This window comes from Gymnogyps californianus, chromosome 12 (genome assembly GCF_018139145.2).
Source record: "Gymnogyps californianus isolate 813 chromosome 12, ASM1813914v2, whole genome shotgun sequence".
Lineage (NCBI taxonomy): Eukaryota > Metazoa > Chordata > Aves > Accipitriformes > Cathartidae > Gymnogyps > Gymnogyps californianus.
Window position 1 is genome coordinate 10,706,338 of NC_059482.1, and position 13,563 is coordinate 10,719,900.

Consider the following 13,563-nt stretch of genomic DNA (forward strand, 5'->3'; position numbering starts at 1 on the left):
GTGTATGCAGAGAAGTGCAGTGGAACTGACTTCATATGCACGGGCACAGTGCTAAAAATAAATCACAGTGGAAAATGTCAAAAGATTTTACTCCTGTCTACTTAGGGGTGAGTGCTCTGATACTGTGTCTCATCCCAGAGACATCCTCATATGAGATTACCACATGCTAAAGAGAGAGTGTTAAAGCTGTCCAAGTACTAGCTTCTTAGACTCTAGGTCTAAGTTTTATACACTCTAGCTTCATTGAATACTCACCAGGGGCTGAGTAAAAAACCAAACTGACCCTGTTTTAAATGCAGACTTCTAAACATTTCTACCATACATACTTGAGGCAAAATGTAATTGTGAGCTCTTATGCAATTATGGCCCTATAAATGTGATATTTGTCTCTATTTTTCAGCTATTGAAATCAAGAAAGGTAGCAGTGCATTGAAGTATAAAGAGGCAAATGTCATCATATGGCAGGATTTTTTTTGATTGATCTCTGACTTACGCAATATTCACTGATTGAAGGTAGGCTGCAAAATGTTCTCTCAAAATTAAATGCCAAACAGGATTCAAGAATTCCACTTGCCAGGTATGTAGCACTGTCTCCACATTCCACAAGTTTAGTCTATGTCCCTAGAGTAAGAGTTTCCACATTTGCAGAGCATATAGGTCATGCTTGTAGATCCATAAAAGTATCTACAGGCAAGGCTGTAGGGATCTAAAATCCCATTTGTTTATTATCTTATTGTAAGTAAGACTGGCAGAGTTTGCAGAAACGGGTTTGCACTGGTAGTATTTTCAGAATGGCTGCTTCTCTGGGACTGTGGATGGGATACAGGCTGAGACATTTTGCAGAATAGGTACTTGAGAGAGAAGTAGTGAGTAGAACAAAGATTGAAGAGTAAGGCTTGGAAAATAGAATAGTAAATGAAGGGGAAAAATAAAGGGAGAGCAAATGGGAAAGGACAGAGTTTAGTGAAATCAGTAAAGATCAGGAGATAGAAAATAAATTTTTTATGGAGATAAAGTTTGTTACAGCAAAAGGAGAGAGCAGCAAGCAGAGCACACAACATTTGGCTTTGCAGCAAGGGAGTCCTCCTGTAGTTTGTAGGTCACAAGTGAGTTGAGGCATGCATGCCCATCAGGATGGAAGCCAAGTCACAAGCAGGGATTCTTGTAGTTCCACCTTGCATGGAAACAGTTTTCCCATGCCAGGAACCAAAGCAGTCCAAGGTAAGTGGAAACAGTGAGAGAACTTGCAACAGTATTCAAGCAGGCAAACAGGAGTGCAGTTTACTACTACACAGTACTTCTGCCCTTGGCTTCTAGGAAACCTTTATCACACATATAAAGGTAGAAGCTAACTTATGCTAAACTCCATCACTTGTACCCCACGCACCTGTTTCCATTCATTGCGTTTGACAGTGCATACATCTATCAATACAGTATAGACTGTACATTCATAACAGTGCAGACTAATCCCAGACTAGTTTTATTGACCTTTAGTGTTGTGAATTTCGCTCTTGAGAAACAAGAAAAAAGCCTCCCAGAGAACATCTATACAGCTATAAAAATTCTGCAACGAAGTTGCTGTCCACATTATCTTCTTAGAAGCTCAAATTTACGATGTTATCCCATTTGCCAATGTATACTGTGCACTAACCATACACTCAGAAACAGCTGATACGCATGCTAGCATAGCATTGGCATTGTTAACAGTGTAGCTGCTGCAGCACAGAGCTCAGTACAGCGGGCAGGAGTCTCCTGATTAACAGAGCAAATGCTTAAGATATTCAGCATGCACTGAATGTGTACATCTGAAGCTACCTGCCAACAGTTTGCTCTCTAAGCAGTCCAGTTTAAAGTTGGCTGAGATATAGCTACAAGGGCTGTAAATCACACCTGTGCAGATATACTTAGGAAGATTTGGAGTAAAGTACACAAGCATAGCCATAGTACACAGGACTAGTAGGTGTGTAATATATGTGCTGAACTAATTTAATGACTGTGGGTCTTTAAGGCCTACTTAGCTGAAAACAAAGGTGCAAGCAGTAAATTCATCTATAGAAATGCTGACTCCGACAACTGAGAATTCTCATGATATAAAATTGCAAAACAGCCTTTCTGGGGCAAGAGCTACTGAGCCTTGCCCGCCCCCCCCCCCCCCCCCCCCCCCCCCCCCCCCCAAAAGGCAGAGCCCAAAGCTTACATAAAACTAACACAATCTCTTAGTTAACATGGGCAGAAAATCTCTTTTCTTTCTATTCAGCTATCTCTTCCCTCTTTTTCATATCATGCTCCAACAATAGATGTGAGTTCATGCAGAAGTCCATAAACCCTCTTGATTTTTCAGAGGCATTAAATGTATACTTACCACCCAAATCCTTTAATGTTGTTCCCACACTACAAAAGCTGAGAAAGCATCTCTTTAGTGTTGCAAAACTCATATATTGTGTTAGATACCAAACAAACATGCCTGAACATGCATGACTGAGTGACAGGTGCAGTGTCCACCCTGCAGGAAAAGCTAAGATTTTTCTAGTATTGTTTTTGTCAAAAAATATCCTTTTGTGAGAATAAAAATCCCTCAACTTTTACTTCAGCAAAAGCACATTTTTCAAGAGTATTGTTCTGGATTTTGCTCTTTGTGGCTATATTGTGTGTTCCTTACATTGAGATATTAATGCCAAAATGAAGTAAACAGATGTAATACAGTAAAAGTGTAGTTTCCTTCCTGGTCTCTTCACTGTGTAGTGTGAGTAAATCCTATCTTCATTGTGAAAGATGGTAGTGTTACAGCAGCAGGGTGAATCTCCTGGTGCAATGGAAGACTGTTTTCGAAGCATTTTGAAGCACGTAGTTGATGCCTGAGGTTTTGTGAATAAGATTTATAAGGAGCACTAGGGAGCCAATATGAAACTGGTGGGGCCACTCTACAAGGCAGGAGGTCTCCCTGTTCCCACATACAGCTGAGCTGCCGTGCACTCCCCTCAGAGGAGTGCCTTACAGGCAGGGCAGTTGCTCTGGCTGCCCGCAGCTAGGTTGGCTCACACTTTGAGTATTGCTTTTCCTAATCAGTGTTTGCCTTGCGTAACAGTTATACTTAACAGAGTATATAAGGCAACACACTGAGGAAGTAAATATGTGACTAGCTTGCAAATGGCGACTGGAAAGGACACATCGCTGCTGTCCTTGATTCTCAGCGTCGGGGTCACAGCACTTGTAGCTACTGGTAAGCTTCAGAAGGGTTTTTCTCTATTGCCTTCTGTAAGGAAACAGGGCAAATGTGCAGCTTTCTCACCTAGGGGAACCCTAGCTTTATTGGAGGAGCTGGGCACCCAACCTTGCTGCATAGAAATTAAGTCTGAATAGCAAGTAGTTCTTCATTTCTTTTTGTGATCCGTTTTCAGCCATTTATCTTATTTGACTTTTTTGCAAATAGCAAAATCAAATTCCTGTCCCAAAATCTTGTCTGCTGAGGCAGAGCAGACCACCGTACCACATTTGTGATTTGGTAGTGAGAACTTTCACACCGATCTTGAAATGAATCTTACCTAAATGTTAACAGTATATGCCAGACTATTTTCAGGTATGTTAGAAGCTTTTTCTTTTGGCTGTACATACTATCAAGGGTCCGGAATATATTTTGTGTGTTCACAGATCTTTTCTTAAAAAGGAAATGCCTTTTCTTAATGAGAGCAATCTATTGGACTTTTAACTAACAACCTGGATCAAAAAGGATTAAGATATATGTGCAATTACTAATGTGTGTGTATAGTAAGACAATACATATGATATACCTGAGGGAGTTTACACATACGAACCAATCAAAATGAAGGCTGAAATAATGTCAGCTATACTGATTAGAGTTTGTTGAAGACTTAGGTATGAAAATGAATTGTTTAAGCAAACAAAAGGTGTATATTTAAGTAGCTAAAGCTCTTAGAAATCTGGCAGTTACTTACGAATAGACCAGTTACGTGATTTTGTGCTCACATCCCCCAGGACAAAAAGCAGAGCAACCAGAAGTGGTGACCAAATATGGGAGAGTCCAAGGGTACCAATTCAAAGTAGACGCAGCTGAGAGGAGTGTAAATGTCTTTTTGGGACTTCCTTTTGCTAAGCCTCCAGTTGGACCACTGAGGTTTTCTGAACCCCAGCCACCTGAGCCATGGAAAGGTGTCAGAGATGCCACTTCCTACCCACCAATGTAAGACAGTGACAAAACCATTGATCTTTTTAATAATTTTATATTATATACAGTTCCAGGACACTGATGTACAGGCCAATCAAAAGCCTCAAAGATAAATTCCTTGGTGCCATCTCGTTACCACCTGCAACTGTTACAATGAATGCATTTCTAAGGACATCTTTATAAGCTGCTCTTTTTGTTAAGAGCTGCTATCTAACGGGCATCAGTGATGAACTAATGTGGACCAGCACTTTGCCAATAATGTTCTGGTTTTGGAGCATTTGGCCATTACTTAGCAATGTTTATAAACTGTGTAGCTTTGGAGCAGAAACAGAAAGAAGCTGAGGAAATGCTGGAATTAAATATTAGAAGAAAAAAATGCTGAGTGAGTCACATACTTAATAGGACACATACGAAATGCAGACCAATTCTAGTCTACATTGTAAATGTCTTATTCCATTTGTACTACTGCCCTTGTTTAGTGTCTCAAGCCTAATACCTACCATTACAATGTAAAAAGCTATTGAAGATGTAAAATAATTAATTTGCATTTTCATTGAAGTAATTTATAGCCATATGTATTTGCAGGTATATTTCTGTAATATTTTGAAAAATGCAAAATTATATCTGCATGTCACTGTGTACTGCTGTAGACTGTGGCTCCTTTTTATAGATCTCCTTCATGCCAGTTCAAAGGAAGAAAATATATTAAAAGTGAAAAAAATATTTTGTTTTCTGTTGCCAACAATCTAGAAATGTACTAGAGATTGGTTTCTGGTTTGCACTTTGTTTTGGAAGTTCAAAAAAGCTACACTTTGTAGCTTTGAGGTTTTAGTTATTTCTGTTGCTTGTTATTTTTTCATTTATTCAGGTGTCTACAGGAAAAAGTACAAGGACAGCTTTTTTCAGACATGATTACAAATAGAAAAGAAAAAGTTCTTCTCCAGGTGTCTGAAGATTGCTTATACCTAAATGTGTATACACCCGTTTCTACAGAAAAACAGAAGCTGCCTGTAAGCAAAATCATTATAAAACCTCTAGCAAAATTATTTTACAGCAAACCTACAGCTTGTGCTATATGTAGACTTACAGGTGTGGTTTTGTAATGATGATCAAGTTACATGCTTTGCCCCAGTACGTATTTGTTGAGGTTTAAGAGAGACACAAAAACGTATTTTACAAATAAAATTTTATTGACATTTTAGCTAGGCAATGTTTGATTTCCTCTAAATAATCTGTGAAAAGTCACGGGGCACTAGTATAGTGTAAGTATTTGACAAAATCAATGCCATTTTGTAAGACTGCAGGCCTCATATTCAAAAGACGTCTACCACTTGTGAAATGTAATCTGAAAGAGTCAGGAATGAAACAGCACAAAATATTATATTTTGGTTTATATTTAGTTTTTATCACTGGGAGCTCTTATCTGTGTGCGGTTGTTTCTGGTTTTGTCTTTCCAGGTCTTTGTATGGATCCATGGAGGTGCATTAGTTTTTGGAGCAGCTTCATCATATGATGGTTCAGCATTAGCGGCCTTTGACAATGTGGTGGTTGTAACAATTCAGTACAGATTAGGTATTGTTGGATATTTTAGGTAAGATATTTTATCTCAGTTTTTGCTAAGTGATTTCCAAAATTATGTGTGCAAAGCCTTTGTGAAGAGATGTGCAGAATTCTTGCTTATGCAAAGAAACTATACATTTCTTAATTACATATGCGACAGTTGGGAACAATTTACAAGTCCCAAGTCAGCTTCCACCTCTGTTCTTGTTCGATTGCTACTCTAATCTCAACGCTTTCTGAGCTATTTCTTTTTCAGTTGTGTAGAGAATGGCAGCTGATTTCTTACACCACAGATTGTATTTTTCTCTGCCTTTTTTCTTGCATTGAGCATTTAAACAAATCTATTCTTCCTCTGCAGCACTGGTGATAAGCATGCCCGAGGTAACTGGGGGTATTTAGATCAAGTAGCAGCTCTTCAGTGGATTCAGGAAAATATCATACATTTTGGAGGAGATCCAGGATCCGTTACTATCGCTGGAGAATCTGCAGGAGGAATCAGCGTTTCTGCTCTTGTAAGTTCACAGTAATATTGAATTTTAATTACTTACAGAAAAAAAACACCGTCCACATTCATTTTTAGTACCTGCATGAAAAGTCAGTGAGAGAAAAGGGATGGTTTTATAATACATGACACATCACCTTGGTCTGTAATACAACAACAACGCAATACAACAATACAGCTTCTGATTGATGAAAATATTCTTTTCATAACCAAATCCTGTAGTTCAGACACAAAATGTTATTCCTCATCTGCTAAATTAAATTCTGGGGTTTTTTTTGGAGTGCCAAAAGCCCAAAGATTTATCCGTGTGAGAAAAGTGCTTTAAGAGGATGTATTGCCCATTTCCTGTTTGCTTTAACAGTCACTTGTGCAAAGTAACTGAGGCGAATAGTCATGATAGCTGAACTAGACGTGCATTTTGTGACCCAGTGATTATGTAAAATTTTTACATCAACACTGAGCACATTGACTAAGAGGTGGTTCTTCTCCAGTCTCTCACAGTTTGGTACAGATGACACAGTGAAACCAGGGTTCAGCGATACATGTGATAAAAATTGCTGTTTCCTAAGCTCCTGCCCTCTGGCCAATAGTTCTTTATTCCCCTTCTGCAGCACAGCCAGACTATCTTGGACAGTTATATTCGATCCATATCTGGCTTGCAGTGTAGTTCCATGAAGTCTTGGAAGCAAGGTGCTATGGGAGGGGAAAAGTCAGGCATGAACTCCTTATCCCTGATAGTGCTGCCAAAGCCCTTTGCATAGCTGAACTACGATCAGAGGCTACAGAATAACAGTCTTATGACATTTGTTTTCAAAATGTTTTAAATGGCAATTCCTGATATTGAAATTCTAAGTCAGTGGTCAGAACATAATGCTTGTCATGCTCGTAATCCTTGTTCCTGCCTTTTTACAGGTCTTATCTCCCCTGGCGAAGGGCTTGTTCCATAAGGCCATTTCAGAGAGTGGTACTGCAGTCAGGGTTTTGTTCACTGACCACCCTGAGGAGGAAGCACAAGTGGGTATTTTGTGGTATTTCTTATTATTTTTCCAGATAGTTTTGCATATCTTAAACTGTTTATTCCAAAACGTAAAACCAGAATTTTTTTCTTGTGAAACTACAACCACAGTCATTAAAGACGGTATTTCTCTGTGCAAATAATACATGTTTAATGATGGTTTGCTTTTCAAATACCCAAATATCCACATATGTCCGAGGGAAAGCAAAAGACTAACAAAGCGAAGAGAGAAGGCAGGGAAGAATTGTGAAAGGTAAAGGCATACTATAACATATGCTGTCTTCAGGAAAAGTTGAGCTATAATTTTTGGCTGGAAAATGGCACCAGATTCTGAGTACTCTTCTCTTCCCCTCCTGTTTGATGCCTGTTGTGTGCAAATAAACAAGATTTTATTCAATTTGTTTATATTTGAAAAGAAGAGCTGACTTCAACCGAATTTTTTTTTCAACTACAAGAAACAACTTCGAGGAACCTAGATTCGATAATTGGGATATAAAAGAGGCAACATTATAATGAGCTCTGTCTCTCTAATGACAGCTGTTACTCCACCCAAAAAAACATCACCAAGAATGGTATGATGTGCTCTTTGTTACCATCTACATAGTTGTATTCTGACTGTGCATCACTCTAACTCCTTTATGTCATCCTGCCTTCTCAGCCCAGCACGTTACTTACCAGAATGACTATCTTGGTCTATTTCTGTGTCAAAATATTTTGGAGGCGTATGGTTTGTCCTTCTGCTCAGCCCACAGTGTGAAGGGTTATGAGGGCTTCCTATTCTCTACATCTGCAGCTGGAACATGTCTGGCTTCAATGATCCTTCTGCAGAAGTTTAGACTCCCCCCTGCTGGGCTCTCAAGCTCGGTGGCACATAGAGCCTTCTATGGGAAGTATATGAAAAAGTGAGTGTTTGTTTTTATTGATTGCAGAGAATTGCTACTGCCGCTGGCTGTGAAAAATCCAGTTCAGCTGCAATAGTTGAATGCTTAAGAGAAAAAACAGAAGAAGAGATAGTACAGATAACACTAAAAATGGTAGGTGAAATTATACTTCTTGCATTTAAATGACATTTCAAATTTTATCATAACAGAGTATGCTATTTGTGTGTTGTAATATCAGGAGAACTTGAAGTGAATGTAACATCTGACTTTCTTGACCTTTTCAGGATTTTACAACATCGCAGCCATGCTCTACCTCACCTGAAAAATGTGAACAGGTTACTTCCCTTTCATTCTGCATGGACTTTGAGCTACTTGTGTTCTGCTGTCATGCTCTACCAGGAGAAGGAAAAGAGTATAGGAAATGTCACAGTTTCTCCTAGAGAACCTGAAAATTAATTAATATAATATATTATGTCCTACTTAAAATTTCTTATCACAATGCTGGATTCCATGTTCCTTTGCAGTTTCAACACAGAAGTTTGTTTTTCCCCCACTGCTCCACACATCCATAACAGGATTGAACTAACTAAGAAGAGATGTAAATTGGACATCATCACCATGTTTCACAAACATTGAAAATATAATGCTAATCTTCACAGAATCTTCTGCCTAGTGCAGAAAATCGGACAGAGAAAATTTAGAGATGGCTTGAATATTATTACTTCTTATATTTTCACTTGCACTTAATTTGTTTTGCTTTAGAACTACAGTAAAAATCTGAAAATTTTTTCTAGAAGCAAAATTCATGTATTAATGAAGCTTTCTTTTTTTTTTTCCTCCAGCCTTCCCTGTTCATCAATGCATCTGCAGATGGTGTATTTTTACCGAAGAGTCCCAGGCAATTATTATCTGAAAAACTGATCAATGCAGTCCCATATATAATAGGAGTAAATAACTGTGAATTTGGATGGGTAGTTCCTATGGTAAGAGACTTATAATGTTGTTATTTATATATAATTTTGTTAATGTAAGATGTTCTAATAAATATGATTCTCTTTATCATGTAGATGATGAAATTTCCTGCTTACACAGATGGTCTGGATGAAGACGTTGCACGTCAAGTTTTACAGAGCTTCTTAGCATTATCACTTAAGGTAAGATACCATTTTCAGAATAACCCAGTGCTGCTTCTTCACTGGTCTGGTTCTACGTTTGTACATATAGGGGTATATTTTAGAGGCAAACTTTGTTCTGTTTGACAGCTTCCTATCATGGGGCAGTAATAGGCAGCAGATGCGGTGTATTCCTGTTGCCACTAGCGATTGAAAATACACTCTAAATTTCTATCCTAAATGCCCCGCTTTTTAAAAAAGAGTTCTGTGGAAATCCAGGAGTGATTCAGGTACCTAAACATAGGTCTCTTGTGACATTTTAGATACCCTAGGTTATCCAAGACATGCATGGTACCGGCAGGTATGACACAAGACCTATAGAACACACCCTTCTGAAGCAGTAGTTGGAGACTAGAAAGGATAACCTGAGATGTTTAAAATGGCACTGAGAGACCGACGTTCAGGTTTTTTGAGGTTTTGCTTCCCTGTAATTTACAAACCTCTTAGCTTTCTGATTCCTTTGTGCTCTCCTGAAACGACTAAATATAGAAAAATGCAGATTAATAGGTAAGAATTAAGGACTTTATAAACATGGCCAGTACTTGCAATGGATCATTCAGTGTCACAGACATTCATCATGAACTTGGAAAGGCAGAGGCCAGGCTTGTTCTGAAAGGGAGTAAATTATGGCCATCTACACCAATAAATGAATTTTATGAAATCCAACAGGATTTCTTTTCTCTTATGAGGGTTATTTCCACTGAAGGGAGAACAGACTACCGTATCTATTTATCAGCATCACTGACTGATGTTTACCTAAAGATGTTTGATCTTTAGATCTTGCAAACCTTTTTTCCCTGAGAACATCTATATCCGGTAGCTGTGTAACTCCCAATTCTGAGCTCTGAGCCACACTCTTACACAGCTGAGGATTTTCCCTGAAAGAAGGTAATGTTTGGGGTTTAGCCAGGGATGTGCAGATGGCACACTCAGTGCTGTTGCTCTTTATAATATTCATCACCATTATAAGAAGTATTTTTATTGTTCATTTCAGGGTGTCACTTCTGAAGTTGTTGATCGAGTATACAATGAATACATAGGGAATGCAGAAAACCGTGCGCAGGTGCGAGATGGCCTTCTTGATGCAATAGGAGACCTTTTGTTTGTTCTTTCAGCCACTGAAGTGGCTAGATACCATAGAGGTAAGTCTCTAATTCAGCATCTATTAGAAGAAATGTAGAATTCCATCCTGGGGTGTGTTTGTGGACAGTATGCATCACACTTCATTATCCAAAGAACTGACAGTGTTTTCGTTTTATCAAAATAGCTTGTAATGAAAGTTTATCATCTTTGGTGGCAGGTATTTTCAGCTCTCAGACTAACGCTCTTCTGCATATTTTCTACTAGATGCTGGCAACCCAGTCTACTTTTATGAATTTCAACATCGACCAAGTTCAGCGGCAGGTGTTGTACCAGAGTTTGTAAAAGCAGATCATACAGATGAGATTGCCTTTGTCTTTGGAAAGCCATTCTTAGCCGGTGATGTATCCATGCTTACTAAAGTATTCCTTTTAAACATTATTATTATTCATTTTACTTACTGGAGGGCTTTAGAATAGACTTTCTCTCTTAGAAACATTGGAATCAACATAAATATTTTCTGTCTTTAGTAGTGGTTACTTTTCATTAAATCATTCATCTGCAGTTCTCTCCTAGAGCTCTGCTCAGGTAAAACTCCCATAGCTCCGAGTAACAAGTAGAACTGATTACAGTCTATTGGAACTGATATAGCTGCTACTTTTCTGATTATTTAGTTTTTAATGTTGCCATTTCATCTCTCACTTTGCAGGGAATGCCACAGAAGAAGAAAATAAACTTAGCAGAACTGTTATGAGATACTGGACTAACTTTGCTAGAAATGGGTGAGAATCATAATGCTAATTACAGCTCAAGTTTTGTCTGTGCTGCCTGAAACATACTTATATGCCTGAAGCAATACTTACATGGTGGTTCCTACAAATTTGGCAGAATTTAAGATAAATATTGAAGCAAATTATTTCTATTCTTAATGATTGCAAGAAAAACCTTTTAAATGAACCTGCAGACCAAAAAAGGAAAAAAAAAAATCCAAGAGCTATTACTCCATCTGCAATGGAGTTTTAGATCCAAAAGTAACGGCAATTATTAAACTTTTGCTATTCCACTGATGAGCATTTTGATAGAAAACATCCAACTATTCAGGTACTAGAATCACATAATCTGAGCTCGTGTTAGTTTTCTGAAATGCTCTTAATCTGAGCAGTCAGAGCACAATTGATAGGCAAATGGAAAGCTAACTTTTCATTATATTATTTCCAGAAATCCCAACGGTGAAGGCTTGGTCCATTGGCCTCAGTATGATCTGGATGAAAGATACCTGGAAATAGACCTAGTGCAAAAGGCAGCAAAGAAATTGAAAGAACGCAAAATGGAGTTTTGGACACAGCTTACAAAACAAATGATGAATGAAAGGAGAGAACATACAGATTTGTAAGAGTTGTGGAGGGTATAGTTTACTTTTAAAACCTGACATTAAAAAAAATTAGTTTGTCAGGATGCAGAGTTTAATAATCACCTTCTATCTCATTATTATGTAATCTGTTGTCACGATCACAGTGAAAGGAAAGAATCAAGGGGAATTTTGAATGTTTGTGGGACTAAAAATCACTATTTAATGAAGCAAGCAGAAAAAAACCCCAATCTTTCAGGCTCAAAAAGACCATGGTATCTACTCAGTGGATATCAAAACTGAATAATGCTCCTGGGAGAAGGGGGAATGAGGGGGAAATTGGCAAATATATTGAAATCTGTAAGAAATTATCTATACAGAATATATCATAAGTGTCAGGCTATGTTATATGCTTCTTCCCCTCTTCTTTCAGAAGAGAATGGTCAGTTGTCATTCTTACAGCCTCTTTCCACTGTCTTTAATTGGAAATAGCTTGTAGGGAGCAGAGCATCCATCAAAAAACATCTGTGAGATGGGCTTGACATCTCACAAATGAGGACAGAAAATCTCTACTTGTTTTCTTGTTTTGTAAACTGTTATAAATAAATGTTGCTTTTGATTTTTTGGAACTTCCTTTTCTTTCACTTAACTGATATGGGCTAATTCCAAGAGGTTAAATCACACCCAAGAAGCCAGAAATGTGCCGAGTTTCTTCAGCCAAAAGGGTTTCAGATATGAATTTTTCAGCTTTCTTTGCAGAACCTGAGTCTCAAGGCTCTAGGGTTTTCACAGACTATTCTGTGGTGTGATTTTCTGTTCTTCAGCCCTTCCTGGCAAAGAATTCACAATTCACTGGCTGGAGGGAGGAAGCCTTGCTGGCAGGACAGAAACCCACCAAGACAGAGGAGGGGAGCAAAGTATGATGTTGTTCACTGCATGTTGACAGCTCAACATTGTCCGTGGGCCCACAAGGGGAAGACCTGCTGCTGTGCAAAGCATGCACCCCCAGTCTTCCTCCTTTCAAGGGCACTAGCAGCTGCGACCACATTTTTGGCATATCTGGAATGCATCAGGGCACACAAGCAGTGGAGTGGCTTTTTTTCTAAGTTACATGACAAGCAAGATACGCTTGCCAGGCACAAAGGAACACACAATGTAAGCATCCAAGAATCTATAAGAACTCTACTCATAACAATAAAAAAACAGCAATAAATTAGCTCTAACTACTCCCTTAACTGGTGTCGAGCTCACCCTCCCATCTCCCGCAGTGTCCCACGGTCTATGGCTGCTCTTACCAGGAGGGGCTGTCACAGTGACACATTGGCAGCCCAAGTTCCTGCCTGCAGGTGTTGATTTCTTGAGGATGTCGTCTTCTTCCTCCTCACCTCTGGGTTCACTTGGCCTTGCTTTTACACATTGGTGGACCTCGAGCAGTGTGATCTATACTGAGCCTCTGCCCGGCTGTCCCCTTTTGTGCATTTTTTCCATAACTTGCAATAAACATTAGTTGTTACCGTTACTTGCAAAAAGCCATCATTAAGTAACCGCTAATTGTAGCAACAGTGTTCAACCATACTGTTAGTTCTGTCACACATTTCTTAATGCAGCATATGGGGCACACTGGGCATTTTATTCCTGCCCCTGTTTTGATCTGAAGTAGCCTTTAAGTCCGTTATTGGTTTGTTTGTTGAATCAGTGTTTCTGTCCTTGTAGGTTCACAAAAATCATTGTCTTAAACAAGACTGAAAAAAACCCATGTGTTTGTGAATGCAAAATCATAGGTATAACTTCTGTGGAAAAGTGAGACCTGTTATTTTATTAG

At 38.7% G+C, this 13,563-nt stretch overlaps 1 protein-coding gene across 1 annotated transcript; it reads left to right on the top strand.

Annotated features, from left to right (window-relative positions):
- The first annotated feature begins 3,147 nt into the window (after positions 1-3,147).
- LOC127021063 (fatty acyl-CoA hydrolase precursor, medium chain) lies at positions 3,148-12,370 on the top strand. The gene is made up of 14 exons (XM_050903990.1): positions 3,148-3,220; positions 3,994-4,198; positions 5,052-5,193; positions 5,641-5,774; positions 6,102-6,255; positions 7,158-7,259; positions 8,190-8,294; positions 8,426-8,476; positions 8,984-9,124; positions 9,209-9,295; positions 10,308-10,455; positions 10,661-10,792; positions 11,103-11,175; positions 11,612-12,370. Exons 1-14 carry the CDS (start codon positions 3,148-3,150, stop codon positions 11,784-11,786), a joined length of 1,722 nt encoding a protein of 573 aa, XP_050759947.1. The 3' UTR covers positions 11,787-12,370.
- The last annotated feature ends 1,193 nt before the right edge of the window (positions 12,371-13,563 follow it).